At 40.0% G+C, this 25,869-nt stretch overlaps 2 protein-coding genes across 6 annotated transcripts in view; one reads left to right on the top strand and one right to left on the bottom strand.

The window, feature by feature from the left end:
• ptpn20 (protein tyrosine phosphatase non-receptor type 20) overlaps positions 1 to 12,892 on the bottom strand; it is a 35,187-nt gene extending 22,295 nt beyond the window's left edge. Inside the window, exons 1-24 of one of the 2 annotated variants that reach the window (XM_077582693.1) lie at positions 12,103 to 12,892; positions 9,403 to 9,551; positions 9,105 to 9,268; positions 8,169 to 8,234; positions 7,448 to 7,627; positions 7,313 to 7,382; positions 6,365 to 6,445; positions 5,894 to 5,981; positions 5,634 to 5,787; positions 5,395 to 5,466; positions 5,122 to 5,296; positions 4,182 to 4,317; positions 3,963 to 4,101; positions 3,748 to 3,900; positions 3,488 to 3,673; positions 2,678 to 2,840; positions 2,346 to 2,601; positions 2,203 to 2,279; positions 1,496 to 1,573; positions 1,269 to 1,376; positions 1,079 to 1,195; positions 778 to 986; positions 375 to 476; positions 157 to 250 (exon numbers count right to left, since the gene is read on the bottom strand). In XM_077582693.1, coding sequence (XP_077438819.1) covers positions 157 to 250; positions 375 to 476; positions 778 to 986; positions 1,079 to 1,195; positions 1,269 to 1,376; positions 1,496 to 1,573; positions 2,203 to 2,279; positions 2,346 to 2,601; positions 2,678 to 2,840; positions 3,488 to 3,673; positions 3,748 to 3,900; positions 3,963 to 4,101; positions 4,182 to 4,317; positions 5,122 to 5,296; positions 5,395 to 5,466; positions 5,634 to 5,787; positions 5,894 to 5,981; positions 6,365 to 6,445; positions 7,313 to 7,382; positions 7,448 to 7,627; positions 8,169 to 8,234; positions 9,105 to 9,268; positions 9,403 to 9,526 — 2,992 coding nt within the window. In that variant the 5' untranslated portion in view covers positions 9,527 to 9,551; positions 12,103 to 12,892. The remainder of the gene's footprint in view (positions 1 to 156; positions 251 to 374; positions 477 to 777; positions 987 to 1,078; positions 1,196 to 1,268; positions 1,377 to 1,495; positions 1,574 to 2,202; positions 2,280 to 2,345; positions 2,602 to 2,677; positions 2,841 to 3,487; positions 3,674 to 3,747; positions 3,901 to 3,962; positions 4,102 to 4,181; positions 4,318 to 5,121; positions 5,297 to 5,394; positions 5,467 to 5,633; positions 5,788 to 5,893; positions 5,982 to 6,364; positions 6,446 to 7,312; positions 7,383 to 7,447; positions 7,628 to 8,168; positions 8,235 to 9,104; positions 9,269 to 9,402; positions 9,552 to 12,102) is intronic. The other variant, XM_077582695.1, reaches the window with a different exon arrangement.
• mapk8a (mitogen-activated protein kinase 8a) lies at positions 12,464 to 25,718 on the top strand. Of its 4 annotated transcripts, none has more exons than XM_077582698.1 (12): positions 12,464 to 12,621; positions 16,679 to 16,845; positions 17,159 to 17,288; positions 17,577 to 17,635; positions 17,734 to 17,872; positions 18,728 to 18,893; positions 19,645 to 19,716; positions 21,369 to 21,551; positions 21,669 to 21,793; positions 21,862 to 21,925; positions 23,313 to 23,390; positions 24,247 to 25,718. In XM_077582698.1, the coding sequence occupies exons 1-12, from the start codon at positions 12,586 to 12,588 to the stop codon at positions 24,429 to 24,431; spliced, it is 1,404 nt and encodes a 467-aa protein (XP_077438824.1). In that variant the 5' UTR covers positions 12,464 to 12,585; the 3' UTR covers positions 24,432 to 25,718. The 4 variants fall into 4 exon arrangements, with proteins under 4 accessions (XP_077438824.1, XP_077438823.1, XP_077438826.1 ...); XM_077582697.1 differs by lacking the exon at positions 19,645 to 19,716 and adding an exon at positions 19,090 to 19,161; XM_077582700.1 differs by lacking the exon at positions 19,645 to 19,716 and adding an exon at positions 19,090 to 19,161 and having other exon boundaries at positions 24,242 to 24,413.
• Positions 25,719 to 25,869: the final 151 nt, after the last annotated feature.

Raw genomic sequence — 25,869 nt, 5'->3', positions numbered from 1 at the left:
AAGTGGAGCATGAACAAGCAGAAACACAGTCTTTGTGCCTAAATGTAAGCGTAGACTGTACATTTGGCTGACAAAACTGAAGAAAAAAGTCATGTCAAGCCAAACAACAAACAAACAATATGTATTTATGTACACAACACTTGTGAAAAAAATTACCGATTTGAATGCGGCCATCCTGCTCTGCAGCACCTCCAACTACCAGACTTTTGATGTAGATTCCGCCATATCTCACACTTGTTTTAATTCCTCCCTTTATTAAGACAAGATGTAATTAGTTAATGCCACACAAAGGTTTGTGCGCATAAAAAACTGCATTGTTGTTTAGAGCACAACATTCCTTAAAAGGAACAACATTTTGTATTTTTTTTACTCACAGCAACACTAATGCCAAGACTTCCGCCGGTCTTCTTCAGCTCCACTACAAACTTCTCCCCAGTTTTCAGACTCAATATTGAGGGAGACCGAGAACACCGGTCCTGAAAATACAGAGGAAAAAACTTGTAATTTGAAAAACAAATACAATAGTGTAACTGTATTTATGTTTTCAAAGGAGAAGGTTATTATTTATTATTATTTTCAACTAAAAGTGACACTGTATGAAGACTGCCATGACAAAAAAACAATGCAACTTAATTTGTCAATCATCAATAAGGACTTTTTACTGTATTTACAAAATAATTAAAATAACTATTATTTAATTGCTACCTTGTAATATTTATTTGTAAAAAGCTTCCTATAATCTGGCCTAAAAGCACAATGACACGTTATCGTACTAACCTGTGCGTCATGTATTCGCACCACAGGTATGTGAAGCTTCCTGTTTTGCTTGGGCGTGGCCATGCTGGATAGAGAGATGGCCTCCTCTAATTCATCCATGGCGTGTCGGTACTCGGTGCCACTTAGGGTGGTCTGAGAGCCAAAGCTCCTCTCCAGTGCCAAGCCAAGTGTGCTTTGGCACAGGGAGTTTTTGCTGTCTTTCAGACATTCTGGTCATGGAGAAAAAAAAACACATTGACGACACAAGTTGTGATACATTAATTATGAACAATAAAATCTGGGTTTAATAGCTCTATTTTACGTTTGGGCTGGGACACAATTAGCTCCACTTCCTCAGGACTACTCTGTAAGATGGCAGCAGCATCGCTGAATGTTACCCCTTCCAAACTAGTCTTATTTAGGGAAATGAGACGTCCACCTGAGGGGAAAGAAAAAAAATAATTTTCATCTCATGTAGTTTGCATCCAAAGGAAGTTACATGTAACTCCTACCCGGTTTGATCCGTCCATCTTTGTCCGCAGGTCCATCTGGCACAATGGAAGCGATGAATATACCGAGGTCAAGTTTACCTGTATTGTCCTCACCTACAATCACAAAGCCTGCAACGGGACCACAGCGGGGTCAGAGACAAAAGTCCTCATTTAAAGAATTAAGTAAGTGTCTCTTCTCATGAATTTGACATGACTGCTCATTGCTATGTGCTCTGTGGAACACTCACCAAAGCCAAGTTTGGGATCCTTCTTGAGGCTTACGCAGATAATTTCTCTCTCTGGTGGAGACCTAGTGGGTGTGTCAACTGTAAATATTGAACAGAAATGACAAATTGACGAAACAACATAAATCTTGCTTCTGACAGCTGCTAACTCTAAATGTGAGGGTAACTATACTTTCCACCTACATTATATAAAGCATCAGGTTCAATGGAATATTTCAGAAGTGGCAAACCTGATCATAGTCAACATTGATGATACCTTAAAAATAACCTTACTAACCTAACCTACCTTAAAAAATAACTTCAAAATAAGATACAACACTAATGAAGGGTTTATAAATTTTAGCCTGACACAATTGATTTGAGCAAACAACACAAAAATCATTACCTCCACCAAGCAAAGCACAAGACTTGGGGCTCTATTTTCATACCCAGTGCAAGTCTGGCATGAGGTGCATTGCGCAGGGGCGGACTAGATTAAGTTATTATTGGTATTTTCACACACCCGTGCAAGCGTGCAGTGTAGCGCATTAAAAAAATTGTGTTTTGCGCTATTGTGTGCGTGAACACAGTTGGCTTTTTTCGTCGCCGTCCTGACTCTGTGACAGCTGTGATGCTACCGTCAGGGCTGGGGAATATCTCGTCTTTGTACTCTCATTAAGTTTCAAGTAGAACTACAACATAGGAAGAAGCCACCAGTCAAAAATATTCACCTCGTATAGAAGAAAAAGTATCGGAGTCTTTCTGCAGCGAGACACTGGACATCATTCTTGGAATCGACTCTGGTGTACTTTAAGAAACAAAAAAGAAATCAACTTTAATTTTGCAACGTGACGGAGAATGATTGAGTCATTACCTCCAGTAGGGACGTTCTTTCAAATCCCTGAGTTCTCCCGTTTCCGGAGGTTCCTTGTTTAGCTCCCTGCTCATCTCCCGCCTCATCTCTCTTTGATGGCGGAGTCGAGCCTCCAGCTTGGCGCTCAGGTCCTCACAAGATTTGGACAGCGAGTCCGGTTGACCCTGGGCTAAACCGACGTGGTTCAGCATGCCCTCAGAGCATGAGATCTGTTTCAGGTTCAAGTTACAGCCCGCATAGACGGACATGTTTTCATCTGGAGGGGGATTGGGGGGGACACTGGTGTCATTTTAAGAGCATTTCTTTGTCTGCTTGTTCGAGGTCTTTTTTACCTGGCATCATACTGTGGTTAAGTTGTCGTGACGTCATCTCGCTGTGGAACTTGTGCTGTGCGGAGCAGAGGTTGAGGAGGTATTGTGCTATTTTTGAGCTCTCCGTTATAAAACTGTGCTTTTTACCGCTTGGTCCGCCACATTCGATGATCAGTTTACGGCGCTGGGGAATGGAAATAGTTTATCACACAGAATTAAGAACGGATTTTACGTTGTTTAAACACAAGCATTCTAAGAAAACAACCATTTGCGGTAACGCTAGTGCTTGTTGTCACTGTCCAACAAAAACATGCACAGTATCATTTGTTTTCTTCTTTTCTAGAGATGTAATTTTATTTTAGAATTGATTATCCTATTGATTAGGCCACCGATTACTCGGGTAATTGCCCCACCCCTGTTACGAGACAAATGTTTTGATGTCAATCAGTTTTATAGTCAACTTAGCCACTTTTCTTTTCCAGCCATGATAATAATAATATTAATGCATCGGTTTTATATGGCGCTTTTCTGAAGGACACTCAAAGCACTTCACAATGTACCGGTGGTATACATTATGTAAAGATTTGCACATTTACACTCTATGAAAATTGAGCCATAAATGTTAAATGTAAGATATTAATTTTCTAAATATAACTTCCGAAAATGAGGATTATTTCTGCAAGTAGATCCAAATGAAGGTTGAGCATCGCTCTGAAGTCATCCCCTATACTTGCATGATATGTGGTGATTCCTATGAGGTACTAATCAGTGTTATAGTCCCAAATGAATTTCATGCGCTCACATTTCATCGACTGATACAATTCTCTTTACCCCAGTGGAAATGGAGTCTGTTTCCCTCCAGAGGAAGCGTCTGGTGACAGTCCGGACCTGATTCTTCATCTCGTACACAATGATTCCTTTGGCACAGACTCCCAGAACCAATTCACCAATCAAAGGCCTTTTTTCTCTGCCCACGCGGTGGAACATAACCCCGTATTCTGGTAGTTGTTGGGCAATCTGATCAGAAGCAAAGTCATTTAATTAGTTAAGAGCAGCGATAGTGCCCTCGCATTGTGTAAACTTAAACGCACTTTGAGATACTCTGTTTCCGCTTCTTCAGGTCCCATCGGGGCATGCCTTGCATGCAGTCTTGGCAGCTCATCCTTCACATTGGGCAAAGCCATCTTCTCAAGCATTCTCTTGGACAAATAGTGCTCTGGCTGGTAGTAACTCTTTGAATACAACTAGGAGAAACAATGCACAGATATGACAACCAAACCCAAATGGTAAAGCAGAAGTCAGGTACCTCTGGCATGTAATCCCCAAATTCAGCCTGCAGAGCGAGGGCAGCCAGAAACAAGCCGGTCTCCTCGTTGCAGTACATGCGATCCTCTAAGATATCCTTCCGCATCTGCAAGTAGTACTGATGGCGAGTCAGTCTGTGCCTGGAGAAGAAAAGAAACAGGTGAAAGTCTGCATGCAAAAAGCAGAATCTGTGCGACTTTGCACTCCATCCAGTACTTACAAAACAAAGGCGATATCATCCACAAAAAATTTGACTCGAAGGAAAACCAAAAAGGAAAGTATTTGCCCCTTTTTCCAACTATCTGGAGCAACTTTGGAGATTTTTGTTTCAGGGTCCAGAAAAAAATATTCATCATCTGCAGAGTGGAAAGGAGATGCTTAAAATATGATGAAAACAAACCTCTTTCTTTGTACACAATTTTCAGAAGTGTTGGGCTTCCAAAACATTATACATATTACTAGTTACTGTCGTTTGAAAATATTGATTTAAGATTACAATATTACTGCACTACTTCTGTGTTGCTTTTGGATTACTTTCGCCAAAAATATAATTAACTTTTGATGACCTTTAAGACGATAACGATGCCAAAACAACAGACTACACATTCTAATAATACCTGGTTTTATATAGTTATACTTTGTAGTAAAATAATTGACTATTTGTTTTTATCATAACAGATTAAAATAAAATGCAAGGTCATTGTTGGAAAAACAAAACTAAACTTTCAAACCTTTCTTGTTAACATTTAAACAAACACGACTAAATATGAACCCAAAAAAGATCAGTGCTGCTATAATTATTGACACGCCTCTCATCCAATAATTGAAAAGCCAGCAAATGTCATCACTATCAAGTAGTTTGATACATAAAATTTCCCCCCCAAAAATGAAGATGATTTTAAAGAAAGACCTACAGTATATATCCAAATATAGATTTTTTCCTTAATTGCATAAATTTAATGGCAATTTGCTATTTTTCAATGTTCTCATTTCTAGTTCCTGTTCATAAAATGGCCACAAGAGGGGCCGCCATTGCGAGTGCCAATACCTTGAAATAAGGCTGGGTATCGGCCCAATACTGATACCTGGCTACTCGCCCATCAATGAAAAATCGGTATCACTGCACATTCTGCACTTGGACTAATCCACGAAATGCATACCGTCGAGAAAGGCAAGACCAAAGTAGAAGTGCTCCACTAGGTTAGCATGAGCCACCACCATGTCAAACACATCCCTCGCACGGGACTTGGTATCGCAGCGGACCACCGCGTACTGTCCGCTCGGCAGCACCACTGTCACTTCCCTCTGAGACGAACATAAGCGACCCTTTCTTGACTGCAGATGAGACATATGATATGATATCCAACCTTAGATTTGAGTCATTCATAGAGATTATAATTTTTGCATGTAAGAAATATAGGCAACTGTTCTACCACAATAGATCCTGGAAGCTCAAGAACAATTTGCTGTTCGTCAGCCATTCGGATAAACTCTGGACCTAAAGCCTGGTAAGAAAACAGCAGAAGATAAGTACAATAATCATTGTAATGACTACAGAAAGCTCATAAAAATAGCTCTGCCGGATGTTCATGTACGTCCTCATTAAAACATCCTTGAGTGTATGTACAGTATGTTAGCCTACAAACAGGTTTTATAAGCTATTTGTTCTTACCTTAGCTTTCCTCTGGCTTAGGCTGATGGAGGACTCGCTGAAAGTGATGGAAGGGCTGTGAGACCTGCCCGATGTCTTGGGAGAGACGTCGTGGTGGGGGCTCCGGCCCAGCCAACTGCAGGTGCTGTCCCTGTGACGAGCCCCTCGCGGGAGCCTGAGTTACGGGAGGGGAGAGGTGGGTGTGGAAAAGTTGAAAAGGATTCAAGGTCGGTCAACACAGACTAGAATGCAAGATGGCCAAAATGCAATACAGTACTTGCCTTTCTAAAGATGACTGGTACAAAGGTGTGGGTGAGCTTCTTGGTCGATGTTTCCAAGATCTTTGAGGTAAACACCCTGGAAGGACGGCTTCAAGCGGAAGAACGCCAAATTAACATGTTGTATAGTACACAAAGGGTGTTGTCTTACTATTATTATTTTTTTCAGGATAAAGGATGACATTGACTAGCATTGAAAATGCATTTTGTGTGTGAGAACACACTAGAACACAGTCATTTTGTTTAAATTTATTAACTAATTCATTATTTTCTATGGGGGTATTCTCAAATTGCTGAACATTGTCCCAGAGTAGATTGTGCTAAACCTCAGATGCTCCACGATACTGCTACTTTACTTACACATTCCCATAAGAGATTATTATTTTATTTGGTGTGATAATCAGTATTTTCGGAATTTCGACAAATGGATAGTTTAATAACATAGTCAGTCGTCCGTGGACAACATGAATTCACCTGACTTTGAGTCTGAGTCTGTCGAGTATCTTCTCCTTTCTGGGCAACCTTCACTGAAATCTGCAAATGGCCCTCGCCTTCCTGTCAAACAGGTTAGATTTGATGATGATAATGATGATGAAGAAGGCCTTTTTGTTTAAACGAAGGTGAGGCTAAAGCCCACAGTCAGTATCCGATTACTGTCTCTTGCAAGAATCTAATCCCACACTCACTTTAGGTTAAGATTTTAATCCTGTCGACCCGAACACTTGTTTGGTAAAGATGACATTTTTGGAATTAACAATATATCTGATGCCAAATGTCTGCTAAACTTATGGAAAGTCAACTATCTTTCATTGCGTTTTCTGTCATGTCTTACTATCAAACTAATTGCTACATTGAAATACGAGTTAAATTAATTTTATGCTCATAACTTAAAATATCTCTAATCTTCTTTCTTTAAATCAATAAAGATGCCATTAATCCACAATGCTGTATACCGATTGCAGAGATCTCAGATTTCTACAAATTGAGCACAACATCTTTGGTTATTATTCCTGAATTTAATCTCAGAACCACTGATTATATTAATACATTTATTAATTTAAACGTGGTTCACTTTTATTTTGACCACATTATCATTCCGAAGAGCAGTATGTAGTAGAAGTAATATGAGTGAGTCATCACTAATGGGTATTCTGTTGCATTAATATGGTCAGAGCAATGTGTAATAATGACGACAACAAACGATCTGTGGTTCTTTTTGAAAGTTACATTGGACCTTACTAAACTACGGTAGCAAGATGAGATACAGTAATAAAATTTTCATATTCTACCATTCATTGCAGTTAGGTGTGCCTGGTTTAATATGTTAAGTGGTTTCAAAGTCATTGCACCATGTATTTCACTTATTGTGTTGTTAATTATTTTGTTAATTACAATTCTGAACCAATTCCGGGACTAACTCACCATGAAGCCTTTCTCTAATCATCTGGCTCCGCCCACTAAGAGGCAAGCTGCTGTCCGAGCCTTGGTCCATCTGAGGGAACAAGGACCAGTGAGAAAACAGGCTACAGCGAAAATGATCCATGTTTGCGGACTGACCGGTTCACTAAAGACCTCCTCCACCAGCTGCCTGATGACGTCGGCAGATGGCGGCAGGCCGGAGGCTTTCTGACGGCACTCGCAGGATTCCAGGATGGAGTTGATAGTTAGCCTGCGGTGGGACACGTCCTCGCACATGCTGACAAGGAGGCTGTTGAGGTGGTCGCTCAACTGGACTGGCTGAGAGGGGATGTTAAAAGTCAAGTTTGTATTTGATGGCTGTACAGGTTACAGTACAGCGCAGATTCACTGCGCTTCACTTTTTCCACATTTTATTTTACAACCTTATTCAAAACTGGATTTTTTTTTAAATTTGTAACAGTAGAATCAGTGTTGAGCAAAATCTGAAAATACCAGAGATGTTTTTTTCAAGTCACATGACTTGACTTGAGTCGCCCTTTTAAGGGCTTACAACTTGCTTGCCGTAAAAATACGATACTCATTTGTGAAATATGAATTAAGCAGCAAAATCCACCTGTTTTTATCCATTTTAGGGGCGGCCATTTTGCAACCTGTTGTCGACTGAAAATGACATCAATGTTACTCAGGGCTCAGGTAACAACCAATCACACCTCACCTGTTTTCTGAATCAGATTCATATAATTTAATCCATGTTAGATTAAGGCTGAAACATTAAATGTGTGGAAAGTGTAGCGCTGTGAATTCTTTCTGGATATACTGTATTTGATTCCACTGTTTGTTCTGGATGTAGAGAGCCCACCTGATTTTGAGGTAGGTGAAAATCAACGGACCAGTAGAGGGTCATACCCAGAGAATACACCAGCATCTGTGCAGCAAAAATCAACGAGAGGAAAACATCTCAAATTTTCAACGCTTTAACCCACAAAGATATAGCATATTATTTACTTGACATTATATTGCTTTACTAACACTTAAAAAACCAAAAAAAAAAACACTATCTGTTTCTAAAAATTGTCAGATTGGATTTCCTTCCATAAATTCAGAGTTTTATCATTGTTTTTATTTACTGATAGACTAAAATAAATCACATGATTTTATAGTGTACCACCTTCTCGTTGCCAAATATGGTTCCCTGGGCAGTGTTTTCCAACCTTTACTGGGCTAAGACACATTTTACGTTCGAAAAATTTCACAATTACAACACCAAACAAAAATATCACAAAAAGTACCCATACTGAAATAATGACAGATACACAGTTAATTGTACCTTCCGCCATCTAGTGGAAGATCATTTAAATGCTCTGCCTGTCATTATATGTCGCTAGCAAAGATAGATGAACAATTTACAAAGATACATTTTTGGACCAGTTACAGTGTGTGACATTGGATGACTTCATGAGACACGCTAATTATGCTGTGAGATGGTGGTTGATTGGTTATGTGGTAAATTGTGTATGAATTATATATATTTTTTATATATATATGTTATAATATCTCTTAACGTGACATATGTTGCCACTTTCCAACAACAGCAATACTCAAAATTTGGACTGAATTAATTTGGAATTAATGCAGTAGTAGAAGTGCAGGATCCATCTTGAGCCACTAGATGGCATGCTAACCTCTCTGTCCCCTTGGAATGGTTGACATCAAAAGGTTGTTAAGCAATACCAAAATGATGTGTAACGTGTATGCCTGCAGTGATGTGAAGTTTGATGGTGTGCTGTGCACTGACCCTCTCTATGGCAGGTTTAGTTGAGCTGGCTCGGCCCTGCAGCATCTCTGGAGCAGTGAAGGTCGACGCCTCCTCTGATAGGCCACAGTTCTTAAATGCTAAGCTACCAGTAGCGGACAGCAGCAAGGAGGCAGGGCTTATGATATTGCACATATTGTTTTGACCTGGGGAAAAAAAACACCAATAATGTATTTTTATTTTCCTTCATGCAAAGGAGGAGTGTAAGAGAAGTAGTCCAGGAGCACGGTGATACATGTGCAGCCATGAATAATAAATATCCATTTGGATGGTGATTTACCTTTATCTGAGGCATCCACTAAACACACTGCAGTGGCCAGCAGCAGGGCCCACACCTCCTCCTCCAGTAGAGGCCCCCCTCGCGCCTCCAGTACTTCCGCTAATGTGACGAATGTGCTGCTCATCCTGCACACATTCCAGGCTTGTCACCTGAGCACACACACAAACACAGCCTAGATTCACAATAATGGATGGCTTGCAACCTCATATGTGCGACAGTGTCTAATCTGCAAAGGCTGTTGGATGTGGAAGGTCACATTTTGGGTCCTTCTGGAGACAAAAATAATTGTTGGGGAGATGCTAGTCTGCTGTGTGTCGAGACCAACCAGCCCTCAAATGACTTTATTTAAAAATATATAATAATAATAATAATAATAATACACTCAAGGGGCCCTTACCAGGAAATAGGTTGCCCACCCCTATCTTAATCTATTAGCAGTGTTTCCCACAGATTTGAAACCTGCTTGGGTGGGTGGGTGTACTCGGGTGGGTGGACTCCAGGGAAGAGGGGGGCTGGTTGTACCCAGTCCTGCCACTTGCGTCTGTAACCTCATGTTCCACAAGTGAGTGACATGCGGTATATCTGGTAGAGGCACATATATATATATATATATATATATATATATATATATATATATATATATATATATATATATATATATACACAAACAACCATTCACTCACAATCACACCTATGGACAACTTGGAGTGCTCAATTGACCTGCCATGCATGTCTTTGGAATATGGGAGGAAACCAGAGTACCCAGCGGAAACCCACGCAAGCACGGGGAGAACATGCAAACTCCACCCAGGAAGGCCGAAGCCCGGACTCGATCTCACGTCCTCTGCACTGGGAGGCGGACGTGGTGGCCAGTTTACTTGGGTGGCCCGCCCAAGTATTAACATGGTGTGGGAAACACTGATTAGTTTCTCTGCCCACTGCTGTCTCTGCTTGTCCCAAATCCTAATAGGCTTTGTTGTGACCTCCGGCTGGCTGTGAGGGAGGTGTAGCTGTGTGACATGATCCCCTGGTAGATTGCCATCTCATGCTTGTAAAGCAGCGTCCGAAGCAATCAAACGTTATTATTGGAATTTCACATGGCATAATTAAATAATATGCAGTGCATTTAAAAATACATATATAAATCTGCTCAAATACAATACAAACTAAGCAAAGGGTTTGGCTTACATTTGTTTGATTGGGTGATAGTTAAAATTGTACTATTTTCTCAGAGTGATCATATAGTGCTGAGTTCTGGTTCATGTAACTTGAACATGTTTGGATCAAGAACAATTATTAACTTTGGTTCCTCAAAACCACTTAAAGTATTGTCATCTATCCATTCCATCCATTTTCTTAACCGCTTATTCCTTACAAGGGTCGCTGGAGTCAATCCCAGTTGCCTTTGGGCAGTACACCCTGAACTGGTTGCCAGCCAATCGCAGGGCACACACAGACAACCAACCAACCAAATCACAATCACACCTAGGGACAATTCAGAGCACTCAATTAACCTGCCATGCATGTCTTTGGAACGTGGTGGGAGACTGGTGTACCCGGAGAAAACCCATGCAGACACGAGGAGAACATGCAAACCACCCAGGAAGGCCGAAGCCCGGACTTGATCTCATGTCCTCTGGCCTCAGCACTAGGTGGCAAACGTGCTAACCAGTCAGTCACCGTGCCGCCCAGTATTGTCATACATTTTAAAAAAAAAAGTGCTGAATTTTTAAGTAGATGTATAGTATATACTTTAAAAATCTACCTGGATTCAGATGATTTTATTCCATGCAACCATCAGACAAAATAAAATTGAGTCAATTCAACCAATGTTTTCTTTTTAGTGCAGCGTTACCGTTATCATAGTTAGTTACTAGCATTAGTCAAAAAGCCAATAAATTGTGTGTCTCATTGATGCGCAATAGAATAGTTTGTAGTGTTTTTCTCTGACCCAATAAAACTAACCAGCGAGCCATTTTAGACCCTAACCCGCAGTTTGGGAACCCCTGCTTTAATTTATCCAATGGCATATTGGCAATTGTTATAATCCTAATATCACTGTAATTTGATGTTATAATCCTAATATCACCGTAACCTGATGTTATAATCCTAATATCACCGTTACCTGATTATTTTGGCCCCTGTTAAATGCTTACTCATGTCATAAGGACTGTCAGTAAACAACAGCAGCAGAAAAGAAAAATAAATAAATACAAATAAAATAACTTTTATGTCCGTTGTTTGCTGCTATGGCCTCACACGGCTTCTTTGCAAGTCAAACTATTTTAAAAAGTGGCACACACTGGCTGTCTTAATTGTGACTTTCCAAAACATTATTTTAAGACACCCCCCCCCCCCCCCCATTCTGTTTACCTGCTCCTGCACTTTCCAGGGGCTTTATCCTAATACTAAAGATGTCTACACTGTGGCATATTGATTTGGGCCAACCACTACCATGTTATTGACATCCTTAATCTGCTTTACAAGCACATAACAGCAGCCACACACACATACACAGAAGAGATGCTGCTGTTTAGAAAACGAAAACTATCTTGGATCATGATGTAGGTCCTCAAACTTCCCATTATTAGTAACAATGTATGACAACATAATGGGCCTGATGCTAGAGTCATCCTTCAAGGTAAATCTCACAGGGAGAGGGTTCAATTTCAAGCGAGATGCTTGCTATCGCAGGCTTACCTGATCAGTGGTCACATACAGTATGTAACCCAGCTGTGTTGTTGTGTGTGCTTGTCTTCAATTAACCCACCACCAAACATCCAAAATAATCCTCCCGATCATCGCCTCGCTGTCTCGACGTCTCCCCGGGATGATGCGGCTCGTCCTCGGCGTGGACCTCCAGGCTGGCGGCGTGAAAGCGGTCATGGAGCCCCTGTTCAATTGCTCTTTTACCGCCTCCTCCAACACCTCAAACTTTTTTTTCTTAACCTGTAATTTGCTCTATTATTAGCACCTCCACGCTAAACACATAATTGGATCAACCCTCACGGATTGACGGCGTCAAGTCAGAAGCACCAATAGCGGGAGGCGAGAGATCAGCCACGCCGTTGTAACTAATCCGTCTGACGGCGCCGAGGTGCCCAGGAGCCCCGGGAAGGACGAACCAGCTCGGCCAGGGGCTGCCTGCTTGCCTGCCTGGCCGCCTGCGTGCGCTCCGGCACAATGATCATAACACTGCGGACTCTCTTGGAACAAGGGGTAAGAAGAAACAGCTCCTACTGCGGGAGTCTGCACCGGGACGTCCAGGTGGCGCTCCTATGCGACTTTCTGCAGGTCCTGCAGGGGCATCATGCGCAGCGGGTACCGGGGGGGAGATTGAGTTGGCTGCAGGGATGATTGGACGACTATGCCGCGTTACATATACCTAGCAAGCAAAAGCAGATCCAATGCTAAAAAAAACTCAAGTCTCACTGCTTGTCACAAGCAAGGTAAACCAGGCAACTGCCTGGCTCCCCAAACCATGTGCTTGGGCGCCATCTCGTGGCTCTCTAATCGTGGCGAACGCGTTTTCAGAATTAGATGCAGTGCAGGTGTATCTAACGTAGTGGATGCTGTCTGTGATGTGTTCTTTCGTTGCATGGCTCTATTCATGTGTGTGTGTGTGTGTGTGTGTGCGTGTGCGTGCTTGCGTGCGTGTGTGCATGCGGATGGTCAGCAGCAGTCTATTGTACCGTGAATATTTTGCAACATGAGCACTTTGCGTGTATAGGTGGTAACCACGCTTCACGAAAGATTTTAGCTTGACAGTCAAGAACATAATCCAATTTCTCCACAAATATTGTTTTTATATTACGTGACATAAGTGAGCATTATTATCTTTGTTAAGAAATAACTTTTTTTTTTTTTGACAATTCTTATACTGAAACTTGTACTGCTACTTTTTTTTTAATTGAAAATGTCAAAGTGCACAATTTCAGTCAGACGTTTCATAGCAAAAACAAACAAACAAAAAAACAAGCAAACAAAACCTTAATATTTATACTTTTTCGCTCTTAAATAGGTCAATTTGAGACAGAATGTTTAACATGCCAAAATCAACCCAAAACACAATGTGATGTTTTACCATAAATAACTGTGTTCGGCCAGTTTGACCTGTTATATGTAGCTAAATGTTCCGAAAGCATCCAGAGAAACATTTTTTATAGCTCCTTATTAACTATTTTCATTGAAAATATGTTCAAAACAAAAACAAAAAAAACCGTTTTTTGTCTTGTTGGTGCTAAGTGTGGTAACAAAAAGGTAACATTTGTTCTTCTACTTGAAAGTGACTTATTTTGACCCACAACATAACAGAGGGGTTGATTAAATATGAGTTTAGTGTTGTATTTAGTGTAAAGTACACTGTAATTTTTTTTTTATAAGATTGATAAATAGATGAGAAATGGATAAGGCGGAAGGAAGAGCTGATGGAGGTGGGTGTGTCCGTGGGCCCGTGACGTATGTAGCGCATGCGTACGTTGCCTCCCCCGCTTCTCTTCGGCCTGTCAGTAACAGCAGGCGTGTGGAAACGTAGGCAAGTGGATCGGGTGAGGTCATGTGTTTTTAAGGCGCCTAGCGGAATCGATCATTGTTGATCAACGGTACACACGCACGGTCCGTTGCTCTGGAACGTTCGAGCGGCTCGGTCGCACTGCTGGGATCCACCTACACGACGAGGTAAGATGAGGATCAGAAGCCCCCACCTCCCTCTCCGGCTCCTGCTCCTTTCTCGGACCTGCTTATTGTTTGGCCGTGGGGGGAGGGTCGTGTGTCATTTACGTGTTCAGACGCTTTTGTACGACGTATTTGCTCGCCTATTCTCCCTTTTTTATATATTACCTATACCCGCGAACGCAGCATTCAGGCGAATGAAGAAACGCCCGTTAAGCAGGCAGGCCCGTCTTCTGGCGACATGGGAGTCATTCCCTCGGCTATAATGTGTGCTCGGTCTTGTGTTGTTATGTGTGTTCATGCAAGGCTCCTGCTCTCCCGCTGCGGTTTGCCTGCAGCCTCCTGCAGGGTGGTGGTGGTGGGGGGGTCATGTGGCCAAGGTTAACTCGCAATGGAAGTCGCTACCCTTGTTAATCCGTGAGATGATGATGAGGCCATTCATTCACCTCATTAAAATGAAATATGTGTGCCTTAATGGTATTCCATTACGAATCATGAAAAAAAATGTTGTCTTAAAAAAGAAAAAAAAAGGACGATATAGATTTGAAGACAAGATGATTTATTTTGTTTTTGTTTTGCCGTCTATGGCTTCCTTTTATAATAATATGTATATCAAGCAATTGTTTTGTATTGTGTCATGGCAACAAAAAATGCACATTTTCATGACAGTCAAGTCATCTTTATTTATATAGCGTTTTCATATTTAATAACATTTTAGGCAACTGGAATATAAACAAATAGGTTGATGTGAACTTGATGCAACAACGCTATCAAGTGGCTATGTGACTAGACTTTAGGACAGTGCTTTTCAATTATTTTTTGTTATGCCCCTTCCAGGAGAAAAAAATATTTCAAGCGAGTAGTCCTTACACACTCTCTGACAATGAGTGCACTATTGCCACCTACTGTAGTGCATGCGCAATCACACCTTATTCTAGTACAAAAAAAAAAAAGTTCCCTGGGTTCACCACTCTCTATTTTTACTTTATATATCTTCAGCCTTTGATTAGCTGACGACCAGTCTAACGTTTAACCAGCCTCTGGCTTACTCACCCAAGACCCTGCTGAAGATGAGTGCTATAGAAAATGAATAGGTTTGGAAGTTTTTACTGCATCCCACAAATACATTGGTTACATAATTGAAATGTAGTTTCTCAATTGGGTCCATATATTACATATATGATGCTGGGTGGATTAACAATAATGCAATACTTACTGGTTGATAACCACCACAGTGTATGTTTATGTTATTTATTTTAAGAATTACATCGCAGGACGGATGAAATGGCAGGGATTTTTGCAGGTGTACCTAAAAATGTGTCTGCTAAGTGTGTGTCGAAACCCCTTCTGTCACAGTACAATTTTTCCTGTGGAGTTTAACAATCTGATGATAACAGGCAGATGCATGTAGTAGGAAGTGCATTCCAGGAAGCAGCCCAGGTCCATGCATTTATTTAATATATTGCTAAGCCATCCATGAGGTCCAGACTATATATATATATATATATATATATATATATATATATATATATATATATATATATATATATATATATATATATATATATATATATATATCATATATATATATCATATATATATATCATATATATATATTATATATATATATATCATATATATATATCATATATATATATTATATATATATATATCATATATATATATCATATATATATATATTATATATATATATATATATATATATATAAGATAAATATAGAGATAGATAATGTGCAATGCAAAGGAATTCCTACCAACACAGAACTGCTATACTAAAGACTATTGGCATTGTCTTCCTTCACTGACCTGACTTTTAGTCATTGTGATGGATTGCTGTTATTCCAAACGACTATAATGACCTCAGTAGTAGTAGTCGCATCAGTCTCTTCTTCTCTCGAGGTTCTGCGATGCTGCTTAATTGTTGTCTTGTGTTACACAAGCATGTCTATTTTCATGTGATGAGCGAGGCGGATGCTGCAGACGTCTTGGTGACGTCGGACCAACAGACGGAGAGCTGAGTCATTTTTCTCTGGCAATTACATCCCTCATATGGACTGCGTGTTAACGAGAGTGGAGGAGCGGGAAGTAGGGGGGGAGGGAGGCTGGTTTTCTTTGATTATAGGACTCACACAGCTGCTTTCAAGGCTTGAAATTTTTGCTTTTTCGACCTCTGGAAAGTAGTTAGGTTTTGGATATTGTAACGACATCTTTGATAACCCAGTTTGAATAGTTCCCTAGTTAGCTGGAGCACATACATAAGGCGTGGGTACACCATTTCAGTGTTCGAGTTTGATATCCAAACTGGCAGTTAGTTGAATTTTGTGCTTACAAGAGGCCCCAACCCGAGCTCAGTTGCGTGAATGTTGTGATGGAGTTGACCTTGTGGCGCTTTGCCCTTCGGCCATCACCGCTCATGATATCGAGACTTGCCTTTTACAGTGTTTGCTGACCAGCCGCCGACGCATAACTGCTGCGCTCGTCCCTCATTTGTAATTCTGCAAGCTTGGCTTCAAAACTGCTTCCTTTGCTACAAAGATTTTAATTTCTCTCCTTGGTTTGCTTTATTTGCCTTCTGTGCTCACAGAGGACATTTTTGGAAGCACAGAGAGCAGCCATTGAAGATTTTGCCATGAATAAAAACAAGAAAGAAAAAGAATTCTACAGCATCGACGTCGGAGACTCGACGTTCACGGTATTAAAGCGCTACCAGAACTTGAGACCCATCGGATCGGGAGCGCAGGGAATCGTGTGGTGAGTGATTCTTTGCAGTCTCAACTAATTTGTTTATTTATTTATTTTTACAGCTCATAATGCCAGACTACTAGAAGTTACTTAACGTCCATGCTTTGGCACAACTCCTCTATGCAGTAATTTTGATAAATACAACATTGCCATCAAAACAGGATTTCAGACCATCCATCCATCACCCAATTTCTATTATGATCATGGAACATTCTCCCAACGCATTAAAAAATTTACAAAAACAGTTGTTTACCTTAATTAAGCCAAATGCCCAATCATAACAGAAGCGACTTGAGCTCTTTGTGTCCTTGTTTTTCTTTAGCTCTGCTTACGATCAAGTCCTCGAGAGAAACGTAGCCATCAAGAAGCTGAGCCGACCCTTTCAGAACCAGACGCATGCCAAGAGGGCGTTCAGAGAGCTCGTCCTCATGAAATGTGTCAATCACAAAAATGTACGTATGCAAATGCCAGTTGATTATCAACACGTGGTGTTACAGAATCTGCTCAAAACAATCCAGAATCCATACACCCAACCTGCATGTGTTGAGTAATTAAAATGTTAGTTAGCAATGATAACCTCCATTTTGAAAAAAAAAATGAGCAGGATGACTTTAAGTAAGCTACAAATTCAGGAAAGTTGCAATAATTCAGTGTCATGTGCAAATGTCCTCCCCTTGAGACAAGACATATGTGATTTTTTGCAAATTCCAATTTCTCATTTATGCATTTTTCACCCGCAGATCATCGGCCTATTAAATGTTTTCACACCCCAAAAATCATTAGAAGAATTTCAAGATGTGTAAGTGGCTCGTGTTGTTTTCTTTTAAGAGCATTTGTACATTTTAGCAAAGCCTAACAATTTCATTTTCCTCCTCAATTATTTTTATTGATTTTCAGCTACTTGGTAATGGAACTGATGGATGCCAACCTGTGCCAGGTCATTCAGATGGAGCTGGACCACGAGAGGCTGTCTTATCTGCTTTATCAGATGCTGTGTGGTATCAAACACCTCCACGCTGCCGGCATCATTCACAGGGTAAGTTTTGGCCAATCAGAAATGTTAGAATGCTTTTCACAATTAAGGTCACAAAAAGTCCGCATCCTATTATGAAGTCCAGTGGAAGGGAGGGTTCATGAAATACAGACGCTTGCCAAAGCTTGGTACAATAGAAGTGACGCAGTGTGAGTGCGACCTTAAGCCCAATGCAATATTTGACACAGCTGGCACACTTTTAGAGGAATCTCATCCTGTTGATCTCCCACTGGGTGATTCATATTATTCTAATCTGGTGTTTTTCCCCCTCAAAGATTCAATGTCATTCAAAAGACGTAGTTCTTTTTGTTCAACGCCGAGATATGGAGGCCCAAAACTGCCCAAATAAATCAAAATACAAATACAAATTTCTCTAAAATATAATAATTAAATATATATATATATATATATAAAACATAATTAAATACAAAAAATAATGTAAATAATATGTAAATAATACAAATAAATAAACGTGGAAATAAATAGAATTTAATATACATCAACGAATAAAAACGCTCTGCTCACCTTTATTTCATGCTGCAGACCATGTCAGCATGAAATGCGCAAGGATATGTTATTCAAATGAGTGTGGTCCTAAGTGTGTGCCCTAACTTGCACATTTCATGCTGACATAATCTCCAGCATGAAATAAATGTGAAAGCAGAGCACTTTTATTTATTGATTGATATTTAATTCTGTTTATCTATATTTGTAGTTATTTCCCCTATTATTTAGATAATTCTATTTATTTTTTTACTCTTGGTTTTTTGTTGTTGTATTTTTTGCTTTTTGATTTCACTTGTGCATTTCTTGTGAACGTCACTGGCTGCTGGCTGACTGTTCCGTCCGTCTCTTTAGGATCTCAAACCCAGCAACATTGTGGTGAAGTCAGACTGCACACTGAAGATTTTGGACTTTGGCCTAGCTCGAACTGCTGCCACGGGTCTCCTCATGACGCCTTACGTGGTGACGCGTTACTACAGAGCACCCGAAGTCATCTTGGGCATGGGCTACCAAGCTAATGGTATGGCTACTCGCCACATCGGCCCCTGTTTGTTTTCCTGGCATTAAAACTGAATTGCATAACATAACACATTATCACTTAGACCTTATGAAGAATGAGTTGTTTGTGTTTCTCTTTAAAATTTGCCACATGCTCCCTAACAAGCAACGGTCTAACATTTTGTGGTGTGTCCCTCTTTACTTATCTTAACCACTAGTGGACATTTGGTCTGTGGGCTGCATACTGGCTGAAATGGTTCGCCATAAAATCCTTTTCCCTGGACGGGATTGTATCCTTATGGCTTCCACTTTGTCTGGTCACACTGTTATTCTTGTCAGTCTTTATCAAATGTTTAAAGCATGTATTTATTTATTTTTGCATCACTACTAACACTGCAAAAACTAAAAGCTAACAAGACTAGGTATCTCAAATCAAGGCAATATATGCTTGTTCTTTGTCTGCCAAAATATTTATTGTTGCCTGGCAGTTTTTGTGTAAGAGAATTTCACTTGCTTCAAAGCATTTTTTCCCCTTAAATTTTTTTGGGGGGGGGTTGTGAACTTTTTCACTTGTTTTTGCAGCATAGTAGTTTGTTTCTGTTGTTTAATCCATCCTGCATGTACTTCTTGTATGTAATGATTTCCAGTGCTGCACACCTCGTCAAGATCATTACCTCCATTTGTCTCATGTTTTCTGATTTGATTTATTTTGATTTACTGTGCCTCCTTTGTTTGCATGTCCACCTCTGTATCATCTGAACGTCCACTCCCAGTGGATGTGTGGTCAGTGGGCTGCATAGTGGCCGAGATGATCAGGGGAAGTGTGTTGTTCCCCGGCACTGATCGTATCCTTCCCCCATCATTTGTGCTCCAATGCGTCATTGCTTCATTCAGTGTGAAGAGACCTGACACCATTGCCTCCGACTTGCCTCTACAACCTCTCCGCCTCTTGCCATCCACATTTTTACTGCGACCGTCACTGTGCTTGTGGAATGACATTGTCGTATACTTTAATGTCAAACAACTTTATTGTAGCAGTTTATTACAGTTCCAACGTAGCGTAACAGTGAAGTTTCAACCTCCTACGGTTGGTTTCCCAGGAACAGCAATAATGTTCCCGTGTCAATTTGACCCAAGCTATATTTAATGATTAAAAACACATCCAACTAAACATTATTCATCAATTCCATTGCAAATATTTCACATGAACCACTTTTAACAACTAAAGTTTTCATAATGAAATACTGCTATTTGTAGTTTCTTAACTTTGGAATGTTTGACCCGGGCTAGGTTTAATGTTACAAAAGCACCCTGATAATAAATTATAGCTCACTAACAGTTTTCAATGCAAATCTGTCCAAATTAACCATTTTAATTGTCTGTTGGAATATTAATTGCAAAATAATACCAATTTGTAGCTCTTAAACTTTAATGGGTCAGTTTGACCCAGGCTATGTTTAATGTTCCAAAATTAGCCATGTCTTATAGTCTGTTGATTAGGTGTTTATTTTTTGGGGGGGACTGTTGGGACATTTTGGGTCAATGTTCCGAAAGCTTCCTGGGAAACATTAACATAGTTACATCTTAACTGTTTTCATTCCAAATATGTCATAATGAACCAACCGTTTATTGTCTGTTGGTGCCAAGTTTGATGAGCGAAAAGCTAACATTTGATCTTTAACTTGAAAGTGGGTCATTTGACCCAAAACATAACTGGAGGCTTGAAACGGTAAAGAAAACAGTTGTGGAGAAATGCTGCAAAATGCGAATCTGCCTGGATTATAAACCTAGATTCACACAACTTTGTGGATTTGTGCCATGTGCCAATTAGTCGCGGCCTGCGTCATCCACTTAGGTATATGCCACACTCGAATAGATAGGTAAGAACTAACTTTTTTTTTTTTTTTACTGTATTGTTATTGCAGTTAATAAATATTCACACAATGGCATTAAATAGTTATTTTGGGCACATTTGGAGTAGTCCAAATGAATGTCAATGCTAAAGCCATTGTTGACCAAATCAGCAGCACCAAAGCGCCTAAACCTTTGGCTGAACAGTCTCTCAGATTAATTAAAGTGTGGAGATTTACTGTGTGTTTAAACAAGTTCCCTGTGCCGGATTTAAGATTATTAAGCAACAAGGAGACATCCTTAACCCAGATTAGCATTCCATTAGAGTCTGATGCAAACACTCCATGTTTATGTTTCCACACAATTTATTTGTTCCACTCATTCTGACTTGTTTTTGCCATTTCTCCATAATAGCCCATTTTGTTGTCCACTCGTTTCACCTGACATTGTAATACTGCATGACAGTAATACTGTTTACTATGTGTCTAAAAAGGTACAAATGTAATGAACAAATAATGGCCTCAACCCTAAAAGAGCTTACCCCCATCTGTAGTCGAATATATAAACACCCGGGCCAATATGCGTATGTGCATGGGAGTGCAATGAGTTTGTATGTGGCTCTTCTTCCTTAATACGCACACGTCAGACATTGACCAATGGAACAAAGTCATCGAGCAGCTAGGCACACCATCTCAGGACTTTCTCATGAAACTGAACCAGTCAGTAAGAACATACGTGGAAAACAGGCCACGCTACGCTGGATACACCTTTGAGAAACTCTTCCCGGATGTTCTTTTCCCCGCTGATTCCGATCACAACAAACTGAAAGGTGCTGCTTTCTTCTGTTATCTATTATCAGTGCATCACACGGTCATTTATCAAGGGATAGTTTTCACCTTATGTGATCAATAGTTCAATAACGTAGCTGTTTGTTTCTTCTCTTCAGCGAGCCAAGCAAGAGACCTCTTATCTAAGATGTTAGTGATCGATGCCTCCAAGCGCATATCTGTAGATGAGGCCCTGCAGCACCCCTACATCAACGTTTGGTACGACCCAGCTGAAGTGGAGGCGGTAGGTATTACTGCACAACACACTTTTTTCTATTCAAGATTCTTATTGAGCCATTTTGTCATCCTCAGCCACCGCCCAAGGTCCTTGACAAGCAGCTGGATGAGAGGGAGCACACTGTGGAGGAGTGGAAAGGTGCGATGACAGATTTTTCAAACCCTTCTCACTGTCAGGTTCAGGCAGAACAATAGGCGTCAAGTGTGATGAACCATTTCAAAACATCAGTTTTTGATGTATGTGCATCAATCAGTATTCAGTCCAGCCTTCAAAATCAAACACAAGCCATCCACTGATGATGGTTGTTTATGTTAAGTATACCATTTGAACGTTATTAACTACCATGCAAATATAAACGTGTTCCCAAATAAAACTAAATTATGGTAGAATTACTCCCCCTTTGACAATGCCTGACAGACATAAATGACTAGAGCAGTAGTTTGTTGGCAAGCTTATCTGGTCAGTTAACTGTGATCGTCCTTCAGCATTATGCTTTCATCTCCATGCTAGTTATGTTAGCATGAGCTTGATGATTTATCCATACATCAGTTTTCTATGCTATATTCACACCTTTGGAATTAAGACCAGTGGTGTCAAGCTCATTTTAATTCGGGGGCCACTTTCACCTAAATTGAATCACAAGTGGGCTGGACCAGTTTGTCTATGGCCTAATAAGATAAAGATAAAAATATATATATATTTCCTTTTTTTGTGTAAATAATTACAAATACATTTTGAAAATATATTTTTAAAAAAAATGTTACTCTTATCTGTAATTTCTTAACAAAAATGACTGCAATTTTTATTTATTTTTTGCATTATATGCCGAGTAACAGCCAGAATGTCATTTAAGTGGGTCGTCAGTCGCCCTTCAGTAAACATAATTGTTAACGGTTAATTTTAGTGAAATATGTCAGTTTGGGTTTTGTCCTCACGAGCCAGATTGGATCCCCTGACGGGGGCCGGTTCTGGCCCGCGGGCAGTATGTTTGACACCTCTGATTTAGAGTCTTTAATGAACCTAAAATGAATATTCTTGGAATTTTGGTGGGAACCAGAGTATCCATAAGAGATAGAACCCATGAACTGAACATGAGATTTGAACCCATAACCTCAAAACTGTGAGGCAGACATGCGATACCTCAGTAAGTGCCATTTTCCATTTTATTTCCCTATTTGACGTCATTAGGTGGTAAAACTCCTAATTATGCCCTCGTAGTCCATTTTTCACAGTATCATAAACGGTCTTGAAATCCCTGAAAGGTTTTCAATGTCTTCTGTGAGGCAGAAGTGATGCTTTTCTTTTGAGCGTCCAAGATGAGCTCATCCTAAACTCTACCAGGTGATAATGACCCCACACTCATTTTAGAAGGCTCACTCCATCACACGTCTTGTCCAAATTAGAAACATGATGCTGTTTGGAGCGTGCAGAATGCAAAACACACTGCGGTGGACGGAAAGAGAGGCAGTGGTCCAGATGGTGTCGGGTACTAATCAGTTCTTCCTCTCTGCTGGGCCGTGCGTAGGGCTGATCTATAAGGAAGTGAGTGACTGGGAGGAGTGGTCAAAAAATGGAGTGATCCGAGGACAGCCATCACCGCTAGGTGAGTCATCTTTGTAACTTTAAGTCAAACGACTCTGTCATGAGAGTACGGAGTCAGTTTTTCATATACTATACTTTGTATAAGTGACATAAAAAGCATCAAATATGTCCAGAGGCATTAAAAATGTTAATACAATTGATGTAAAAACATTGTTGTTCGTGCTTTATTTTTCATACAATGTTGTGCAAAGAGGCACTATAACGCAATTTAGCATATGTGATGAAAAGTGTATTTGTGGGGACTAATTACGGCTAGTGGCAAAAAATTACCTCATCACAAATGTATGATTGACTGAATGTTTTACACTCCTTTTAACTGTGTAGTATGTATTTTTAACTTCAAATAACTTTATGAATTACTACAATGTTTGAAAAGATACAACCACGGTTGTATTTGGTAACCATATTTGAGAGTGTGGGAAAAAAATATTATAGTACATTTAGAACTGATATAACATGCGATTAATTTGCGAGTAATCGTGAGTTAACTATAGAAATTATGCGAATAATTGATTTCAAAATTTAATCAACTGACATACAAATTGTATACAGTGTGTATGTATATGTGTGTATATACAGTATGACATAGGCATTCAATTTGTTACATTAAAAACAGCATTAGGTTAGACTTGCTCATACCTACAGAAAATATATTGCCAGATAGATTACTGAGCAGTTGTGACCACCTTCTTCACGTGTATTTTATGTCAGTGTTGTACTGACCCCTGGTGGTCAAGGAATGTACTGTACGTCACTTTCCCTGTGTAACTTGTACCTGCACTGACTGCGGTCCAGTAATCCCAGAATCGTGTGTACTTCGATGAAACCTATACGTTGACGTGTTTTTCGCAGCACAGGTGCAGCAGTGATTGATAGCCCCCCTCAACCTTCCTCCTCGTCGTCCTCCTCCTCATCAGCCAACGATGTGTCATCCATGTCCACGGAGCCCACCGACCCCAGCAGCGACCCCACGGTGACCTCGGAAACAGACAGCAGTCTGGATAGCCACGCCTCCCTTGGTGCTCTGGCATGTTGCAGATAACAAAAAAACACACTCAAGCATAACCTTTTTGTCGGTGCACCTTACATAGCGTTTGAGATGCGAAGGTTTATAGGTCAATGGAAGTTCTCATGTTAGTTTGTAGAGCTGCGATTTCATGTACAGTTTGTTGTTATTACCCGATACTACTGTAAAGGATTGTGGTTTTAAATTGTATCACTATTATTGTATTTTTGCTGCAAAGAATCAAGAGTATGTTTTGATGTGAACGTTATGTTTGTAATGAAAGGGAGCCAATTTCTGCATTGACGTTTTTTTTTTTTTTAGCTCCAGCGACACAGTGGGATGGCGCACTGTGAGCACCGCACTGTTTTTTAATATATTTTTCAAATGCTGACGCAGCATTTTGTATTATGTTTTTGGGAAGGGGTGGGGGGAGACATTTGAATGAATCCACTATTAAGTAAAGGACTTTTTTTTAATGTAGAAATGAATGCATACTTGCTTTTTCTCATCTTCTAGATTGTTCGTCAGCTTATGCCACCTAACTTGTTAACTGTTTTTTTCCCCCCGGTTCAGTTTTACTGCTGCATACTGTAAATCTAATGTATTTGCTTATTTAACTCCTCAGTTAAAGAACAGGGTGAATGTAAGTCCAATACTGACTAACTCACTGGCTTCAAAATTAGTGTGTAATAATGAATTCCATTTTGGGGGATAATGCTCGTGATGTATGGTATTTAATATATATTATTTAAGTGCCCTTACGAAGTTAACAGTTTTTTTTTTCTTTTAAAGGGGAAGTCACCCCCCCCCCCCCCCCCAAATTATAATTATTATTATTTTTTAAATTGACAATTATGTTACATGTGGCCTCACTAGTCTAAACATTACATTTTGATTAATATTACATTTGTGGAGTATGAATTATGAAGCAACAGGTAACAAACAATCACATCTCAGCTTTCGAAAACAGGTGAGCTGTGATTGGTCGTTGCCTGAGCAACATTGATGTCATCTTCAGTCAACAGCAAGTGGCAAAATGAGCGCCCTCTGAAATGGACAAAATCGGCAGAATTTTGCTTCATAACTCATATTCCAAAACTGTAATATTAATCAGAATGTCATGTTTTGACTAGTGAGGTCACATACAACATAATTATTGTCAAGAAATGTTTAAGGTTGACTTCCACTTTAAGTCCTCTCCATGGCAGAGTTGAGTTCTACCTCTCAGACACACACACACACACACATTTTTGATGCTACAGTATGCATATCACACAAACAAATATTCACTTTTGTTCTGTATATATAATTTATTTATTTATTCCAAGTGCAAATGCATTTGTTGTATGTAATGTACATGTAGCTCAAAAGTACTGTTTCTAATGCATTTTGTTTCCTATATTTCATTGCATTGTTTTTCTGTGCAATACAATTGGTAGATTAGAGTAGTCAATGGGATGTACATTATACTGTA

This window comes from Vanacampus margaritifer, chromosome 12, assembly GCF_051991255.1.
Source record: "Vanacampus margaritifer isolate UIUO_Vmar chromosome 12, RoL_Vmar_1.0, whole genome shotgun sequence".
Classification (NCBI taxonomy): Eukaryota; Metazoa; Chordata; class Actinopteri; order Syngnathiformes; family Syngnathidae; genus Vanacampus; species Vanacampus margaritifer.
Note: the sequence above shows the minus strand (reverse complement) of the source record. Positions and strands in the feature narration are given on the sequence as shown.